This window comes from Helobdella robusta (assembly GCF_000326865.2).
Source record: "Helobdella robusta unplaced genomic scaffold HELROscaffold_123, whole genome shotgun sequence".
NCBI lineage: Eukaryota > Metazoa > Annelida > Clitellata > Rhynchobdellida > Glossiphoniidae > Helobdella > Helobdella robusta.
Window position 1 is genome coordinate 16,854 of NW_008703677.1, and position 17,318 is coordinate 34,171.

The 17,318-nt window shown below is 32.6% G+C and overlaps 3 protein-coding genes across 3 annotated transcripts; all 3 read left to right on the forward strand.

Moving 5' to 3' along the window:
• Positions 1-532: 532 nt before the first annotated feature.
• HELRODRAFT_183882 (hypothetical protein) lies at positions 533-1,349 on the forward strand (the record flags this gene model as incomplete). The annotated part of the gene is made up of 2 exons (XM_009013894.1): positions 533-615; positions 941-1,349. 2 exons carry the CDS (start codon positions 533-535, stop codon positions 1,347-1,349), a joined length of 492 nt encoding a protein of 163 aa, XP_009012142.1.
• A 1,189-nt stretch (positions 1,350-2,538) lies between these two features.
• Positions 2,539-12,796, forward strand: HELRODRAFT_186292 (hypothetical protein). The gene is made up of 31 exons (XM_009013895.1): positions 2,539-2,722; positions 3,129-3,179; positions 3,313-3,410; positions 3,672-3,773; positions 3,936-4,067; positions 4,279-4,408; positions 4,497-4,595; positions 4,750-4,882; positions 4,972-5,168; positions 5,470-5,530; positions 5,712-5,818; positions 6,011-6,073; positions 6,204-6,448; positions 6,590-6,675; positions 6,759-6,839; positions 7,838-7,913; positions 8,168-8,295; positions 8,455-8,515; positions 9,114-9,168; positions 9,320-9,382; positions 9,627-9,682; positions 9,852-9,918; positions 10,109-10,406; positions 10,698-10,826; positions 11,125-11,208; positions 11,287-11,388; positions 11,490-11,682; positions 11,805-11,998; positions 12,100-12,189; positions 12,264-12,461; positions 12,602-12,796. The coding sequence occupies exons 1-31, from the start codon at positions 2,587-2,589 to the stop codon at positions 12,690-12,692; spliced, it is 3,606 nt and encodes a 1,201-aa protein (XP_009012143.1). The 5' UTR covers positions 2,539-2,586; the 3' UTR covers positions 12,693-12,796.
• A 248-nt stretch (positions 12,797-13,044) lies between these two features.
• On the forward strand, positions 13,045-15,538 carry HELRODRAFT_183886 (hypothetical protein; the record flags this gene model as incomplete). The annotated part of the gene is made up of 6 exons (XM_009013896.1): positions 13,045-13,176; positions 13,805-14,047; positions 14,183-14,299; positions 14,397-14,475; positions 14,644-14,744; positions 15,338-15,538. 6 exons carry the CDS (start codon positions 13,045-13,047, stop codon positions 15,536-15,538), a joined length of 873 nt encoding a protein of 290 aa, XP_009012144.1.
• Between the last annotated feature and the right edge of the window lie 1,780 nt (positions 15,539-17,318).

Below are 17,318 nucleotides of genomic sequence, written 5' to 3' on the forward strand. Positions count from 1 at the left end.
ATGATCTCGCTAAGAAGAAGGTTGCAATCATCACCTCTGCTCATTCTTACTGTTATAGATGAGGACAAAGTGTTAACTCTTTCTACTACTGTTTTAGATATAGAAAAATATATTATAAAAATCTCAACCAATAATCTAGAAAATACTAACATTTATCATGCTGCTTTAGATATAGAAATATATATTATAAAAATCTCAACCAATAATTTAGAGAATACTAACATTTACCATCAGGTCCCATGATTTTGTTAAACTAATGTTTACTTTTCAATTGTGGTTGTTGTTGTTGCTTTATTTTTATTGTTATTATTATTGTTGTTGTTGTTGTTATTGATTCTTGTTGTGCTAGTGGTGGGTGTAGTTGAAGTTATGCAACTCTTTTTGATAGTTTAACAAAATTGGTGCCTTATTCTTCTATGTTCTGATAAATATTTTGCATCTGCACACATTTGAAAGAGGCCTTTCAAATTTATTAACTAGTTTATAACGTTAAATATTTGTTTCATAGATTCCAAAGCCATCAGAAGATAGCATGGAAACGTCGCAAATGATGCCACAAGTTAGAAAAAAGTTGATAAACTCTTCAAAATGTATTGGATCCAACAGTGATTCAAGGTTTATTCAGAACTGATTTATTCCTTCATTAAATATTTTTCCATTCCTTTATTCAAAATTTATTTAATTCTTCATTCAAAATATTTTTATTTATTCATCCAATTTTTTTTTTAATTTTTTCATTAATTTTTTCATGTTAATCAATTTTTTCTATACGATCATAACATTCTATCAGTTATTCAACTATCTAAGAGATGAATGAACAGTTGAATTTTTTTAAATTTGAATTTAAATTTTGCTTGCCTGGACAATCAGAATGTTTGCTCTGCCTTCATTGAGTGAACCTCGAATATTTTTTAATTGTAATCCTTAAAATTGTTTGCAGTAGTAAGAGTTATGTGAGCATATCAAATGTTGATGAGATGGAAGAGTTAGCTGATGACAACAACAACACTAACGTCATCAACAACGCTGACAAACATGTTAATGACATTGATAACACCGACATCAACAAGACTGACAACAATGCTGATGTCACTGGCAATAATGACATCAATAGCGTCATTAATGTTGACAATGCAAACAATGATATCAATTACAATATCATTGTTGATAACACTAATGCTAGTGTCAGCAACGTATACAGCAACATGACCAACGATGAAAATATCAAAAAGTTTGATGCTTACAACAACAACATCGGCCCAAGTACTGATTTTAAAGAGAGCACCATGTCACCGTCATCATCGTCAGAATTTTCGCAAAGCAATAACAAGTTTACTAATGAAGAATGAAGATAATGAACATGATAAGACCCATCTGCTTTCAAAATTCATTGAGGAGCGCTGTTGAACATCGCGGAAATAGCGCTTTATAAGCTAATTGATTGATTGATTGATTGATTGATTGATTGAAGATAATGAACATGATAACAACTGAAACAGTAGAATGGCTGAAGATAGGCTTCAAAATTTAGCATTTCATGAAGGAAAACTAGGGAGAACTGGGTCTCTGGACGCTAAACGATGATTGATTGATAGTTATATAGAGTTGTATCGGATTATATAGTTTTATATTGTGTTATATACGGTTATATAGATTTATATGAGTTATGTAGAGTTATTGATTATATATAGTTAGGGTTAGGATAACTGTATAAAAATCTATTTAACCATATATAACACTATATAATAATATATAAACCTATACAACTCTATATAACTATATGGTATATACGGTTAAATAGATTTATATATAGTTGAGTTATTGATTATTATTATTATTATTACTAGTCAATTTGTACAGCGCTAATTACAAAAAAAGATCTCAAAAGCGCTCCCTAAAATTAATGAACAAACAAAACATTAATCAAACGAAGACAAAGACATTGTTAATTCTGCGAAAATAGATGAGTTGGCCGAACTGAATTCGGCCAACCGTTTAATAACGTAATTGGCTTGATTAGTCTGTATGTATGTATGTACGTATGTATGTATGTATGTATGTATGTATGTATGTACGTACGTACGTACGTACGTACGTACGTATGTATGTATGTATGTATGTATGTATGTATGTATGTATGTATGTATGTATGTATGTATGTTAAAACCAAAACATGATGAGTGACACTGAACCGTCAAACATCAAGTAACAAATGGATTAACATGTATGTATGTATGTATGTATGTATGTATGTATGTATGTATGTATGTATGTGTGTGTGTGTGTGTGTGTGTGTGTGTGTGTATGTATGTATGTATGTATGTATGTATGTATGTATGTATGTATGTATGTATGTATGTATGTATGTATGTATGCATGTATGTATGTATGTATGTATGTATATATTTAATAATTATTATTAACAATTTTCCTGCAAAGTCACCAAACAATATGAACAAGCACAGGAGGAAAATATGTATGAATGTATTATGTATGTATGTAAATCAGTAAAAGATTTGCACATCGCTGATTTTTCTAAATATCTGCCGAGATATTGAATATTTTAAATTAGTTATTGGAGAGAAAATGGACGAAGACATGAAAAAAGAATGTTTTTTGGAAGAATTTAAAGAAGCGAGAGAAATAAATTTGATTGTAGATGGCATCCGTACTACTGCCAAGAAGCCAATAAAGTCAGAACTTGTACTTCAGCGGTTCAATTGTTAGTGTAACTGGTAACATGTAGTAATTTAAAACTTAAAAGTAAACTTTTAAAATTTTTTATTTAGTCACCAAATTTAACCTTTTGTTTAAATTAAAACTTATTAACATATCATAAAAGTTAGTCAAGTAATAGTTTAAAATTTATAGCATCGAGGTTTAAAAATTAAAAAGTAAAATGAAAATTTTCTATTAAGTAATTTATTATAATTATTATAGCTTTTTCTTTTTAATTTAATTATCAATATTGATTATTGATTAATTAACCTGTAGTCAATTAATTTTTATTTTTTGTTTATTAATAAATATAAACAAAAAATGAGAAAATAAAATATTCAGTTATTATCTATATGTCATGTTGTCTTATCTTATTTATATCACAATTATTGCCATGTCACACTTTGTAGTTGTCATAAGTCAATACCAGGAGCAGCCGCATTTGCTTGACAGACATTTAAGTTAGTGACACCATTTTGGTTGGTGGTCTCTTTATTTTATTAGAAATATAAATAAGTATTAAACTAACTTAAGAATAAAAATGAATGTGCATCTAGTTTTATTTGTTTTATTCAAAGTATCAATTAACTACAGAGCAACTTTTTGATAAATTGCTGGTTGCCATCAAGGAAAACACAGCTGATAAAACACTTGTTCATTTTGCTTGCAAGTTTCTTTACATATTAATAAAGGTTGGTAGGGTTTCACTAGTACATGCTTTATTATTACACTAAAATATTAAAATATTGTTATTATTTCAAAATTTTATTTGTTAAATTTTAATTCACAATTTTTATATGAAATGCAATTGTTGTTTTCTAATAATTGCTTGCCTATACTTACATCAAAGCTGTTAATGCATCATTCATCCATCAATTTAACGAGTTTAAAATATTAAGACTAGATTGATTGATTGAATTAATAATAATTCATTAATCAATTGATGATTACAGACACGTGGTTACAAAGCTGCATTGTGTATGTTCCCTCATGAGGTTACTGACTTGCAGCATATATTGACCATCCTGCATAATGAAGATCTCCTCGACTTTGAGGTATCTAGCTTTCATTCTTCTGTCTATTTTTTAACTGTTTGTCATTTGTTTGCCCATTCATTTATTTTAATCTTCCTGATGATGATGTCAATTTGGAAATGACAATTTTGAAAAACTTAAAAATCTGAATATATAATCTGTTAAATATGATTTGATTCAAAGGGATTTGAATGCAGATACGTCTGCTTCTTGTGGCTCTCTATCGTCTGCCTTATACCATTCCATCTTTCTCGATTTGATGATGCCAGCAATGCTAACAAGACCACACTAAACGTCATATTCGATCTTGTCTTGGTTAATTCTCAGTTTTTTTTTAATTTTTCATCAGCTTTTTTTGTTGATTGAAACCAAAGAATAGAAATTGATTGATTTATTTTACAGCATTTATTGTGATTTAATGTGGTATGATTAGTTGTGGATATGATATGATGGTATGTTGTTGATGTATAAAGTGATGTAACTTCATGAATGATCTGATAGATTTGATATGCTAATAACACGACAGAACTATCTTGATAGCAACAACAGATGTCAGGATGCCAGCGCATTCGTCTTGGCCAGGTTCCTCTCCAGGCCTGATGTCAGGCATGACAAACTACCCCTCTTCATCAGTTGGGCTATTCAACAATTCAGGGGTCTTTTATTTCTTTGTTTGTTCATTCATTCTTTATTCACTCATTCATTTATTCATTAGTGAATGTGAATGAATAATAATAATAATAGAAAGATCTGGAGTTAGTACAGTTCAAAAGATGATGGGCCTCCTGATTGCATGTGCGTCCCTTTTCAAAGTTGGACCAAGAGATCAACTGATTCTTTATGGTCTGCTTGCCTCATCATCACCACCACTATCATCATTATCACAATCAATTCTCGTCATCATCTTCCTCACATTTTTCATCTTTTTTGATGTCATCATTATCATCACCCACTCATAACGATGGCGATGATGATGATGATGATGATAAATGAACAGGTGGGGTATTGATGAATGAGATGATGGAGTTGAAAGTGAACATCGATGCAAACACGAAAGTCAGGAAGCTGGCATTGAAAGTCGTTCAGAGGATTGGTCTTGTCCACCTGAAGCCAAGATTAGCTGATTGGAGGTTTTTGAATCATATTGTTGATGATTATGATGATGATTATGATGCTAACTACTTACATAAATAATCAATTTATCGAATTAATATTTAAGATATAAAAGAGGATGTAGAAATCTGGTGGATAATTTGAAGATGATGCCTACCGCTGCTGCTACTGCTGCTGCTGCTACTACTGCTGGCGATGATAATGAAGTTCTATTATCATCAAGCCACACTAACAGTATTTATTGCAATGACGATAAGGATGATGATGCTGGCTGTGTTCCTGATATCGTTGAGACTGTCATTGGTATTATCAGTTAATTTTTAATATTATTTTTTAAAATGTTGTTATTGTTGTTACATGCTCCTTTTATAGAGTCATATGTAAAAGTGATTTCGTAGGTGAATCAGTTGAAATATCTAGGAATAAGCTGCTTGAGTAGTTGAAACTGTGGTGACATGCCTGGGCGTGTTAGTTATTTTTCCGCGCGGAATGCCGATGATGATATTTAAAGAACGTATCAATCATTAAATCAATCAATCAATTATTCAATCGATCAATCTATTTAAGTATGATGCCATCTAATAATGGTGGTTGAATAATTTAGAAACATTATTGTTGGGATTGAAAGATAAAGACACCTCATGTAGATGGTCTGCTGCCAAGGGGTGAGTATTCATTTCATCTAACTACCTACCTAACTGAGATAATGTTCAATGATTGGACCTTTCAATGATATTTTGTTTGTTTACATCTTTATGATGTGGTTGAATCTTTCAATTGAATGTTATAAATGAAATGATGCCCTTTGATTAGTTGGTCATTTGAATTTTAAAAAATCTGCATTAGGATTGGTCGGATAACATCTCGCCTTCCTCTCTCATTGGCTGATGAAGTTCTTTCCTCTGTAATGGAACTTTTTACTTCTACTTCTAATGAAGATGCCTGGCATGGAGGTCATGATGATGATGATGATGATGATGATGATGATGATGCTGTTGTTGTTGATGCTGATGATGGTTGTTAATGATGATGATGGTTGTTAATGATGATGATGATGGTGGTGATAGTATGATAGAGAAATTGGTGATGAAAGTAAACTGCTGATGGTCCTCGAATATTGCAATAATTAAAAAATTACTGACAAGGTTGTTTGTGTCTGGGTGAACTTGGACACAGAGGAGCGCTGTTGCCGCAGAAACTTGATGATGGTGAGAGGTTTGATGATGTCGATAACTGACGATGTCTTTTATAAATAATAGTACTAGGTAATAAATTTAATGATGAGGATCTGTAAGCGTTATGTAGTTTTACTGATGATAAAATTATCAAAAATATTAGTGGTTGATGTAGTTGTGCGATCACTGAATTACGATGAGAGACATGGGTTGTGTTCAGTTGGTTGCAACGTTCGAGATGCCGCTTCATTCATCTGCTGGTCGTTTGCGCGTGCATTTGAACCCGCAATCTTGTCTCCGTACATGAAGAAAGTGATCACCTCACTTTTAATCACCTGCCTCTTCGATAGGGAAGTCAAAGTGAGAAGGGCTGCATCGGCTGCAATGCAAGAACTCATTGGCAGGCAGGTTGTACTTTGTGCTGTCGCTATTTCTATTGCTTATTATTGCCTCAAAATATGATAATAGTTATGTCTTTAATTGTTTTAATGTGGGTGGTTTTAAATAATTACGAGCTTAGTTTAGTTGATGTGATGTTATTATTGATAGGGCAGTGTGGTGAATGGGATTGAACTGGTCACAAGCTGTGATTACTTTGCCGTGGGCAGCCGTTCTAATTGCTACCTACATTTGAGGTTCTGTATGATACACACTTTTGAAATTATGAGCACGTCGATAATTAAAATGTTGTCATCGTTGTTTCTTTTATTAAACCCAGCAAGCTGATTAGCAGTTATGAAGAGTACAGGCAGCCAATCGTTGACCACCTCATTAAAAACAAGCTCTCCCATTGGGATATGTATGCTTCATTCATTCATTCATTCTTTCATTTATTCATTCACTCTTTCTTCCAGTCGGTTTTTCTTTTTTCAATTATTGTTTATGTAATTCGTTTGTTTTGATATGCTCATCTATCCGTTCTTTCATTCAATCGTTGATTCTTGTCAGTGTTTCTTTTTTTTTAAATGTATTTCATCATATAGATGAGGGGCAGGTCCAATCCATTTTTCTAAGTTTGAAATGTTTCGCTAGCCGCAATTAAATATGAATTAAACAATTATACAGAAATTGTATTTATTGAAAGCATAAATAAAAGTAGAAAATATGTGTATTGATTTATTTTACTTTTGAAAATTTGTCAAATAGTTGGTGACAGCACTTAACAATTCTTTCGCACGCTCATTAGTTAATGCTGCTTGGTGTTCAGATTTCACGAATTTTAAAATGGAATAAAATGTTTTATATAAGAACTTTGTTAAGATTATTGAAATAATTAGACAAGCAGCCTTTTTCGTTCTAGGTGTTTTGATTCTGCTACTAATTTTCAAAAGTCAGTATCAGAGGTTCTCCTGTTGCAATGAAAGCTTAAAAATTTAAAATCGCCGTTGAGTCAGCTGTTTATCTTCGTTCGCGTAGTTTTCGATAAGTCATATCATCCTTAACTTGGACTGAAATTAAATTTGCTACAACGTTACATTTAGTCATTCATGCGTGTTGTCAGTAATTTAAATAAAAAGACATTGTGAAACATACACGGAAATAATTTTTAAGAATATAAAAACACCAAGCATGGAATGGGGCTCAGGTAGATTTATCGAGATCCATAAATAATCTTTTGAAGGCCGTAGTTTTTAACACTCTTTTTATGCAGCATCCGAGTTTTGGCTAACGTTATTAAAAGTTATAATCTTATTTTGATCACCGTAATCTCGCCATCAGCTTCATTTTTGTCATCTTCATCGTCAATTTTATCATCTTCAGCATCACTGTCGTCATCACCACCATCATTTACTTTAGAAACGTTCGTGAACTTGCAGCGGAGGCGCTCGGTCAGCTCACTGAAATGTCATTCAATTACTTTGTAGATTCTGGTATTTTTTCATTTCTATGCTTAAATTTATTTATTGGGTTATTTGTTATTCTTCATTTCATTTTGATGTTTTTGTTATTATACATTTATGCAAACCTGAAGCATGCAAAAGTTTTTATGTTATGAAACCATTATTATCACCTTCGTTTCCGTCATCATCAGCGTCATCGTTATCATTGTCGTCATCGTCAACATTATCATCGCCATTGTCTACATCATCGTCGTCATCTTCACCATCACGACAAACAAACACAGGCGGCCTGAGTGGCATCCTGTTGGAGTGTTGCACGCCTGCAGATCTGCCGAACAGCAGACACGGAGCTGTCCTCTCCTCTGCTCACATCATCCACTCAATCTCTATTTATGCTACAAACACCTTAAACAGGTACTACCATTGCGATGTTTTTGATAAGCGATGATGACGACGACGATGATGATGAGTGAAAGCAACTAAAATTTTGTTCGTTAATGTTTTTATATGAAAGATGAAGGCTAGATAATGGTGTTTCTGATGTTGTTACTTATAAATTGTGTTCATTTCCAGAACCATCAACGAAGTTTTGTCGCCAGAGGTCATTGAATCCATTGAACATGTCATAAGCAAGGTTGCTTACTCTCCTAATAACACTCCTGTGCAAAAGTATTGCACGCTTACGAAAAAAATTTTTTCTCCGACGTATTCGACATGGTTTCTCTTGATGTTATCATGTATAATCAATTTATTAAGCAATTATTTCAAACTATTGTGTCATATGTACGTTAAATAAGTAGTCGCCAAATGAAAGAGGCGAGCGGCGACTCGAGTCTGATATCATGTCGACTCGAGTCTGATATCATGGCGACTCAGGTCTGGTATCATGAAATCTTTCCCGACTTTAGTCAAGAACTGATCAAATTAACGAAGTATCAACTGTAAAAAATTATTCATTGACTTGTGTGTATATTGTGCCGTAAAATAAACGAACAGCATGTGAAAATTTTGAGATGTAATTTTCAGTTCCAACAACGCCTTGTACCAAGAATATGTCAAGTAGAAGTGACACCAGATTTTCAAATTAAACACAATAATTAAGCATTAAAATGCAAACTAATCGCCGGCGCTTGAAGGTCAAAAAATCTCAAATGCACAGGAGTGGATTGTATTTACTCCTCGTTAAAACTGTAAATTGTTTATTTATTCGTTCATTCTTTTATTCCATTTAGGCAAATTCGTTGAACTATTTTCGAGGTTACCACGGCGATATGATGAAGAAGGCCTGTTAGTTAGTTTATAATGTGGTATTGTTAATTATCTTCTGACTGAACTTGTTTAACAAAATTCTGTAAAGTTTTTTCGAAAGACTTGATTCATTCAATCATCAATTCAGCCATTCTTTCATTTATTCATCTATCCACGAACTCATTCGTAGGTTGTTTTTTCATGAAGCAAGTGTCGTCATCAAAATTCTCAGCCAGTTGCAGCGATATGATTGGTTGGTTGGCTGGTTGATCGGTCGGTTGATTGGTTATGCTTTTTATTGTACGGTTATTAATATTATTTATTATTATAAATATCGAAATTATTATATCATTATCAATACTGCTGCTGAAGTTGCTGTTGAGTGATTGGTTGCAGTTGATGCACTATCTGTGAGAGAGCCGTCATTTTTATTAATATTGAATTGAGGTTGGATTAAATTATTGTTAAGTTGAGTAAAAATGATAAACAACAAACAGATAGCTGGATGTCTCTTCTCAATGAATGTATGCACAATGAAGACCCCTCTGTACAGGTAGGTTGTCTCGCTGCTCATTTTTCTTATCTTGTCGTTATGCTATGCTGGCTTCGATAGAGTTGCATCAGTTGAATAGTTAGTTATTTGCATTTGTTATAAGAGTCAAATTATTACTAAGAGCTGGACATGCAATTAATATGCGAACGATGTTTTTTGATATCAAAAGGAGTGGGCCATCGATGCATCTACATTTATTATCGACCAATATTTCAAAAGTGACCTCCATAAGTTAGGTTGTTGATTGCTTGTCGTTAGCGTCTCTTGAATTTGTAATTTCCTATCGACGGATCGATTGATTGACCGAACGATTGATTGGTTGGTTTGCTGGTTGGTAGGTTGATTGATTGGTTGGTTGGTAGATTGATTGATTGGTTGATTGATTGATTGAATAATTAAATGGCCTGCCGACTTGTTGATTGAAAGGTGACCTCATGTTGATGTACATGGAAGAATTACAGCACGTGCAACCGCATGTCAGGTGCGCTTTTTGTCGGGCTGTCGGTCATCTGCCGCTCTTTGCATTGCAGATGAAAACTGCTGATAATAACGAACAGCACTTGTTTCAGCAACTTCTACGTCACTGCATTCATCCATCACTTATCCTTCGTTCATTCCAGTCTCTAATGAATATTAGAGAGAATGTTGTTGATGGCGCTTTTCAGATAGCAGCCTACAAGACAACGGTGGAAGAGCGTAAGGACGCAATACATTCTGTTGCTCGGTTGGTTGGTCGGTCGGTCGGTTAGTTGATTGGTTGGCTGACTGGCTGTTCTTTTTATTGATATATGGATGACCTTTTTGTGTTGGTCAGCCATGTTGGCAATTTCAAACCATTAGATACTAACAACTATTTGATTAATGAATAAATCATCGCGAATACAATGATGAATAGTAGCTAACAAACAATTAATTAATAACTGATTGATAATTAATGTATGATTAATTTATGATTAATTTATGAGTGTAAATGATAATGGCAGTGAATGAATTAATGTGTCTCTTGATTCAACAGGCTTTGCCAGAATGAAGAGTTTATCAGCAGCTGCCTGGTCAGTGATGTCTTGCTAGCAACCATCTATCAAATCCTTTTCATCTCTGTAAACGATTACACTGTTGACGACCGAGGAGACGTCGGAGCATGGTTCGTTAGTCGATTGATCGATAGATTGATAGATTGATTGGTTGGTTGGTTGGTTGGTTGGTTGGTTGGTTGGTTGGTTGGTTGGTTGGTTGGTTGGTTGGTTGGTTGGTTGGTTGGTTGGTTGGTTGGTTGGTTGGTTGGTTGGTTGGTTGGTTGGTTGGTTGGTTGGTTGGTTGGTTGGTTGGTTGGTTGGTTGGTTGGTTTGGTGATGATGATATTGACAGTGGATGGTGATGATAATGATGACCACGCTGACGGTGATGACTATAAAGAGGAGGATGTTAATTTTGATAAACAGGGTGCGAGAATCTTGCATGCAAGCTCTCTATGACATAACGGCAACTGTTTTAAAGACAGACCTTCATCGTCTTACTCCTCGCATGTAAGTGTGCGTCTGTATGTAGCGCGTTCGTTTCGGGTGATGTGCAGATTAAACTGGTTAGATAAATTTTTAATTAAGATATCTCAAGATATTTCAAAGCTTCGTGCAACAGTCATGCGAGAAAATTGATCGAACTAGAAGCTTAGCTGGAAATCTTTTCTACAAGCTTCTTTATCACATGTTAGCAGATTTTTGTTTGTTAACTATATCACACTTACTATATCATCTTTTTTTGTCATTAAAATTTTCCATCTTTGCTCTTATTATGGCCTCCATTACAGCCCTGCCGTGCCACAAATCCCAGAAATGGATAGATTGAAAGATGTATTTAAGTATAAAGAGAAGTCGATGATTAACTGGTCGTCACCTAAGCAAACATTTCCTTTATTTGCACAGCTCTTGTCTTCTAGACATTATTCCTATCATGTAACACTGGGTTTTGTCGTTAGCGTTGGCGGACTTACAGAATCACTTGTTAGTCTCCCGTTTGGTTGATTTACTTATTTATTTGCTGATTGATTGATTTATCGGTCGTGTGAATGAATGAATGATTTTTTAAGATTTTACAAAAAGACCAGCGATAATGCACGAAACAGGTGAAGTGTTCCGCTGAGAATTTAATCAAACAGTTGAAGTTAATGCCGGTTGATGATTTGAAGTCTTTCTGTGACGTGTTCATTCGTTTGTTTGAGGATCATCACAAAAGTGATCGCGTCATTGTGCCAATATTTAAAACCATCGACAAATTAATTACTTCCGACTGTTTTGCAAACTTAGATGAGTGCTGCAAGTTAGTGTTGATGGCTGGTCTCTAAGCCTTGCAATTGTCTTGTTTTAAATAAATGTTAACATAAAAATTTAATGTTAAAAGTGCTGCTTTAAACCTAACAGGAATGAGTTCATGATGCAATTAGTGAAACTGACAATCAGCGAAATCACAAAATGCAAGGATGTCAAAAAGATTTTGCCTTCCATTGATATGTTATTCCTTTTAATATTCGTCTTAATTGTTTAATTAATTCTTAAAATTCGATTGCGTGCAACTCATTTACCAGCTTGTGTGGATTAATGGATCTCTGTCCCGAATCACGTAGCACTTGCTTGTCCAGGTTAATGATACTTTTGTGTCATGGATACCCTATACTTCGAAAAACGTCTGCTTCTCGAATGTATGAAACTTTCATGTCTTCAGAATCCATTTGCAGTGCTGAGGTTTTTGATGAAGTAACTAACATACTGATCAACACCAATTGGTTGGGATTTTTTGCTCTATTGTCTTTGTTTAACATTAAATTTTAGAATTTTGTAGCAAACTTTGTTATGATGAATATATGTGTTGTTTTTCTTACTATAGTGTATAGTTATAATTATTCAATGATTTGTTTCATGATAGGGACATGGATGTCAGCGAACTTCGGCCAATTAGAAATGAATTGTGCGACTTGCTTGGTATCCCTCATCCTCTATTACTGAAAACTAATTAGATGACCACGTACTAGTCTACAATTGTTTTTATTAATGCCCGAAAGTCGAAACTTCAATTTGTCTTTCAAAATGCTTTGTGCCCAATAAATTGTCAATTTGGTGTTTCGTTATCCGTGTTTCATTATTTCTCGGTATTTCGTTATACATCCGAGGTTTGACGTTTTGAAGTTTTTTTTCTTGCAAAAAAATATTTATTGTCTTTGGTTCTATCGTATCGTGCCATCGATTTGGAATTTTATTAATTTTTGTTTTGTCTGTTTCCACGCTAAATGGAAATAAAATGCGAACGTTATCAGCACTAAATGACGAAAAGTTGAGTTAAAATCGGCCATTAAAGCTCAAGTTTGAAGCATGTTGGCTTGGACATATTCGGGCGTAAATTTTAGCATTCCCGGCACCGGAGGACCTGAATGCGTGGATTACCTGAGCAGTAGGCAGAAGATCCTCGAGACCTTCCTTGTTCTTCTTGTTAGCTCTCTGCAGGTTTATGGCCTTCCATTTCTCTTTTTCATTAATTATTTTTGTAAGTATATATTATCCTGGCTTAGGCCTTAGTTAGTGTCAATTGCTGGTGGGCTCTAATAAATAAGTGCTCCATTCTTAGAATGATGTTCTGATTCTGCAAATTGTGTTCATGACTTGGAAAAAGCTAGCAAATGTTGAGTTTAAGTTGTTTTAGAAAAATTAAAAGTATATTGATTTTAATATTAAATTTTTTTAAAAATATATTTTACTATTTAGTAATAATTGTGAGTTGGTTAGGGTGTTAAGGTTAGGGAACATTTGTTGATGAACAAATGTCTACAGACTATTTATGACAAGTCATAAATTTTATGATTTTGTTTTTGTTTAGCTTTTATAATTTATTGTATTATATATATGTGTGTGTGTGCGTGTGTGTGTTAATATATTAGGTTAATTAATTAGCCTACTTTAATTTATAAGGTTAGAAAATTAGTATGGTTTATGACTTTATGTTTACTATGGCATCATATCACTAATAATGTGATGCTATTCTCTAATGATAACGATTACTGTTGTAAATTGTGGTGTGAAGTGTGAGCTGTTGTAAAGTTATTCAATAACAGAACAACCTAATAAAATTTGAAAGATATGGTATATGATGCCCTGCCTAGGGCCAAGAAAAGTCCTGAACAATAATGACCAGAATGGAGTTGTAAATGACCATAGTCAGTTGACAGATGTCTCCATAAAAAATTACTCACCTCCACTGCTCAAACAAATTTTGCTTTTGTTGCTCAGCTTAGTGTTTGGCATTGAGTTAGGATTTAAATTATCAACTCGACAGTTCATTTGGATCCTCAATCCTTGCCATGTTGTAACTATTATTCAGGTTTTCATTATTGTATATTTTTAAATAAAATTTGTATTGTGAGAATTAAATTTTATTTTTTTCCTGTTTGCTGCAACTTATTGGTGTTTCTAAATGTTTTGTATGACAACGCTGAAAGCATGTATAATTTTGTAGATCTATCTGTTGATAGCCCCGGCAAGCAAACTATCTTCACTAATGTTTCGATTCCACATTCATATGTTGAGTGGGGTTTCCATTGCCATTTGTTTTCCTGTTGTTAACACAAGACTGGTTAGTATACAATGTATTTTGTGACTGTTTTTAATGTAGTATTTATTAATTTAATTTTCATTATAATCTGTATTTGATTATGTTAACAATGCTACAGTTGGAGTTTGAGGTGGCAACTTATTGGGCCCAACATCTTCTCCTCCTTTTTATTCCATTCTATCTCATGAGTTTAGGAGGTGAGATTTTTTTTATTTTACTCCAGCACAATATCCAATTCACTTTCGTTATCATTCATTCCATCTATTGACCCAAGAATTTTAGCAGCAGTTTTTTAACATTCTTTTTTGTTGTCCTTTGTTAATAAGCTTTGTTATGACATTTAGTGTTTAATATTTGGAAACAAGGGGCATATTCAGTTGAAGATTTTGCTGATATGACGTGGTCCGTGTTTGCCCTGTCCATTCAAATGATCTATCATTTCATCTTCTTGCAGCCCATTTCATTGGTAATAGATGATTTTCATTTTACATATTTATTCTTCCATTTAAGGATTTATTTATTTGTAGCAGCAGCACTAATATATTAATGATAGTATACTATAATGATTTATAATGACATGAAATATTCTATCAACAAATATTTTTATGGCATCAGTAAAACTAAATGAATGTACATGGTTACAATATTAAATAATATATGTATATATGTTTATATGGTATATATATGTATGTATGTATATGATATATATTATGGGTTCTGCTGTCTGGTATGGTTTGCCTAGGGATCTGGGTGATCCTGCGTTGTCCGTTGTTCACTTTCTTGTTCAACATCCTTTTGTCCAAGCTTACTTGTGCCAATGTTTTTTATTCATTACATTTTCTTGACAAATAGCTATGCAATGCGCTTCTATAATTGTTAGTGATTTTGAGATTTTTTTAAAGGATGCTTACAAATACACTAATAATAATAATTTTATATAATTTTCATATGATAAGTGGCTAAATTATTTACGTGTGTGTGTAATGCAATTACTATCATAAAAGCTAAATGCCATGAACAAATCAACCACTGAAATAAATACTGAAATATATATTGCAGGTAACAGGCATAAACCTAAACAACATAATGTGCCCAGCAGTGTCAGACCCATTCAAAGGCACTTATTATAGGTTATATGCTCTGCTTCATCAATCTCTGCTTATCATAATTCATGGTAAGGCCTATGTATTCCTAGCTTACTTATTCCATGTACCTCTAACATTCTCAAAATATCCTTACATACCTGTTGATAAAATCTGAAACTCTTATTTTTATTTTTTTATTGAACATGCATTTATTGTTTATCATTTTTCATTTTGAAAGACCGCTTTTTCAATAGATGATAAATTGAAGAATAACAATATAAATTTCTGCATTATGAATTTAATTGCTAAGTTTAATTTTTTGTTAGGCAACAAGATTTTAGTTGATAGGATTGGTTAGTAACTATTTATCCATTGCACTCCAAATTTACAGACAACCAGTTATAATGATTTCTTTAAATGCATATAGTTTGTTATGAAATGCGATAATAATTTCTTGGCATCCTAATTATTATTGTTTATATAACAATTTGAAATATATATTTATATATTAATGTATGTATGTGTGTGTGATTATGTATGTACTGACTGTATGTATCGACTTTTTTCATTTACTTAAAATTCCTTTCTATGTTTATTTGTATATTTCTTTATTTGTGTACTCAACAAATTTTCTTTCAATTTGTTATGTTTTCAATACACTGGTAAGATACAAAGAGAATATTTTCTACTTTTACAATTTGAATAAAAATTTCACTACTGTAGTTGTGCACACTCAATTATATAATTGTTGCAATGTGCATTTGCATTATAATACTTTAAATCAAATCTTCTATATGGACTCGAAATGAACTAGGTCTGAACTGGATGGAAATGTCCGCCTATGATTTTTCAGTTGAATTAGAAGAAGAGTTTTAATATTTTGTTTGCAACTGCAAACTTGCTGCTTGATTTTAAAATGCTGGCCAGTGAGACACATCATCGCTGTCATCGTCATTTTCATTTTTCCCGTCAAACCGTTCACCAACGTTAATTTCACGAAGTATTTTGAATTGTGGTATTTATTGCTAAATAATGATATCTCAATAATATCTCTTAAATGTAAATTAGTTTGAGTAATTTTCAACAATAACATTAATTTCATTTAAAACGTATTAATACTCAATAATTCATCAATTGTTCTATTTCTCTAATTCTTTTTCCCAAATGAGCATAGTTTATTTATCTATTCATTAACTAATTAATTAATTTGTTTGTTTTTAAAATCATTATTTTATTTTCCATGCTTGTGCTCTCTTACTCTGTTATTTATTATCCTCTTTATTATATTGTCTAGCATGTTTTAATAGTATCTGCACCTTTCAGATTCTGATTTTTTTTAAAGAATAAAAAAAAGTATCAGAAACTCAAGAGATGAAAATAAAGATGGCTTTTTGATGGTACATGTGTGTATGTCCATATATATGCGTAGGTTTGTATAATTATTTAACTAAGATTGTATATATCCATGTTGTTCATACATTAAATAAACGCTGTTAATGATATCAATGATTGAAATTATAAGGATATATAAGCGAATGGAGTATGAATAAGGATTGACGACATGCTTAATGCAGATCAAACGCCTTCCTAGCCGAAGAGTTAGATTTGCGTCTGTTTTCATCAGGTTGTATTTATTTTTATTATATTGTAATTTCTATTCTATTGAAAATTCTTATTTTCATTTTGGGGTGGTTTTTTGGTGGTGCATTGCGGCTTTTTATACGTAGATACATACATTATTAGGTACATAATTAAATCAAGGCTTAAAATCATTTTAATATACATATACACGCATTTATATGAATTATATATATATAGGAAACCAATACAATTCATGTTATATGATTTTTGTCTGAAGAATTTTCAATGGACGTTTTATTCTAACAAACTTTCGATATGTTTTCCCAGTTGACCTGGAAGCGTTTGTACCATCAAATCATTATCTCCAACCCCAA

What these genes read in the sequence shown, in the direction of transcription:
- HELRODRAFT_186292 (XM_009013895.1), top strand. Translation starts at nt 2,587, where the DNA reads ATGGACGAAGACATGAAAAAAGAATGTTTTTTGGAAGAATTTAAAGAA. An exon ending in AAGCTCTCCCATTGGGATAT is followed by an intron (nt 6,840 to 7,837) that starts GTATGCTTCATT and finishes CATTTACTTTAG; the next exon opens with AAACGTTCGTGAACTTGCAG. An exon ending in GCAATACATTCTGTTGCTCG is followed by an intron (nt 10,407 to 10,697) that starts GTTGGTTGGTCG and finishes TTGATTCAACAG; the next exon opens with GCTTTGCCAGAATGAAGAGT.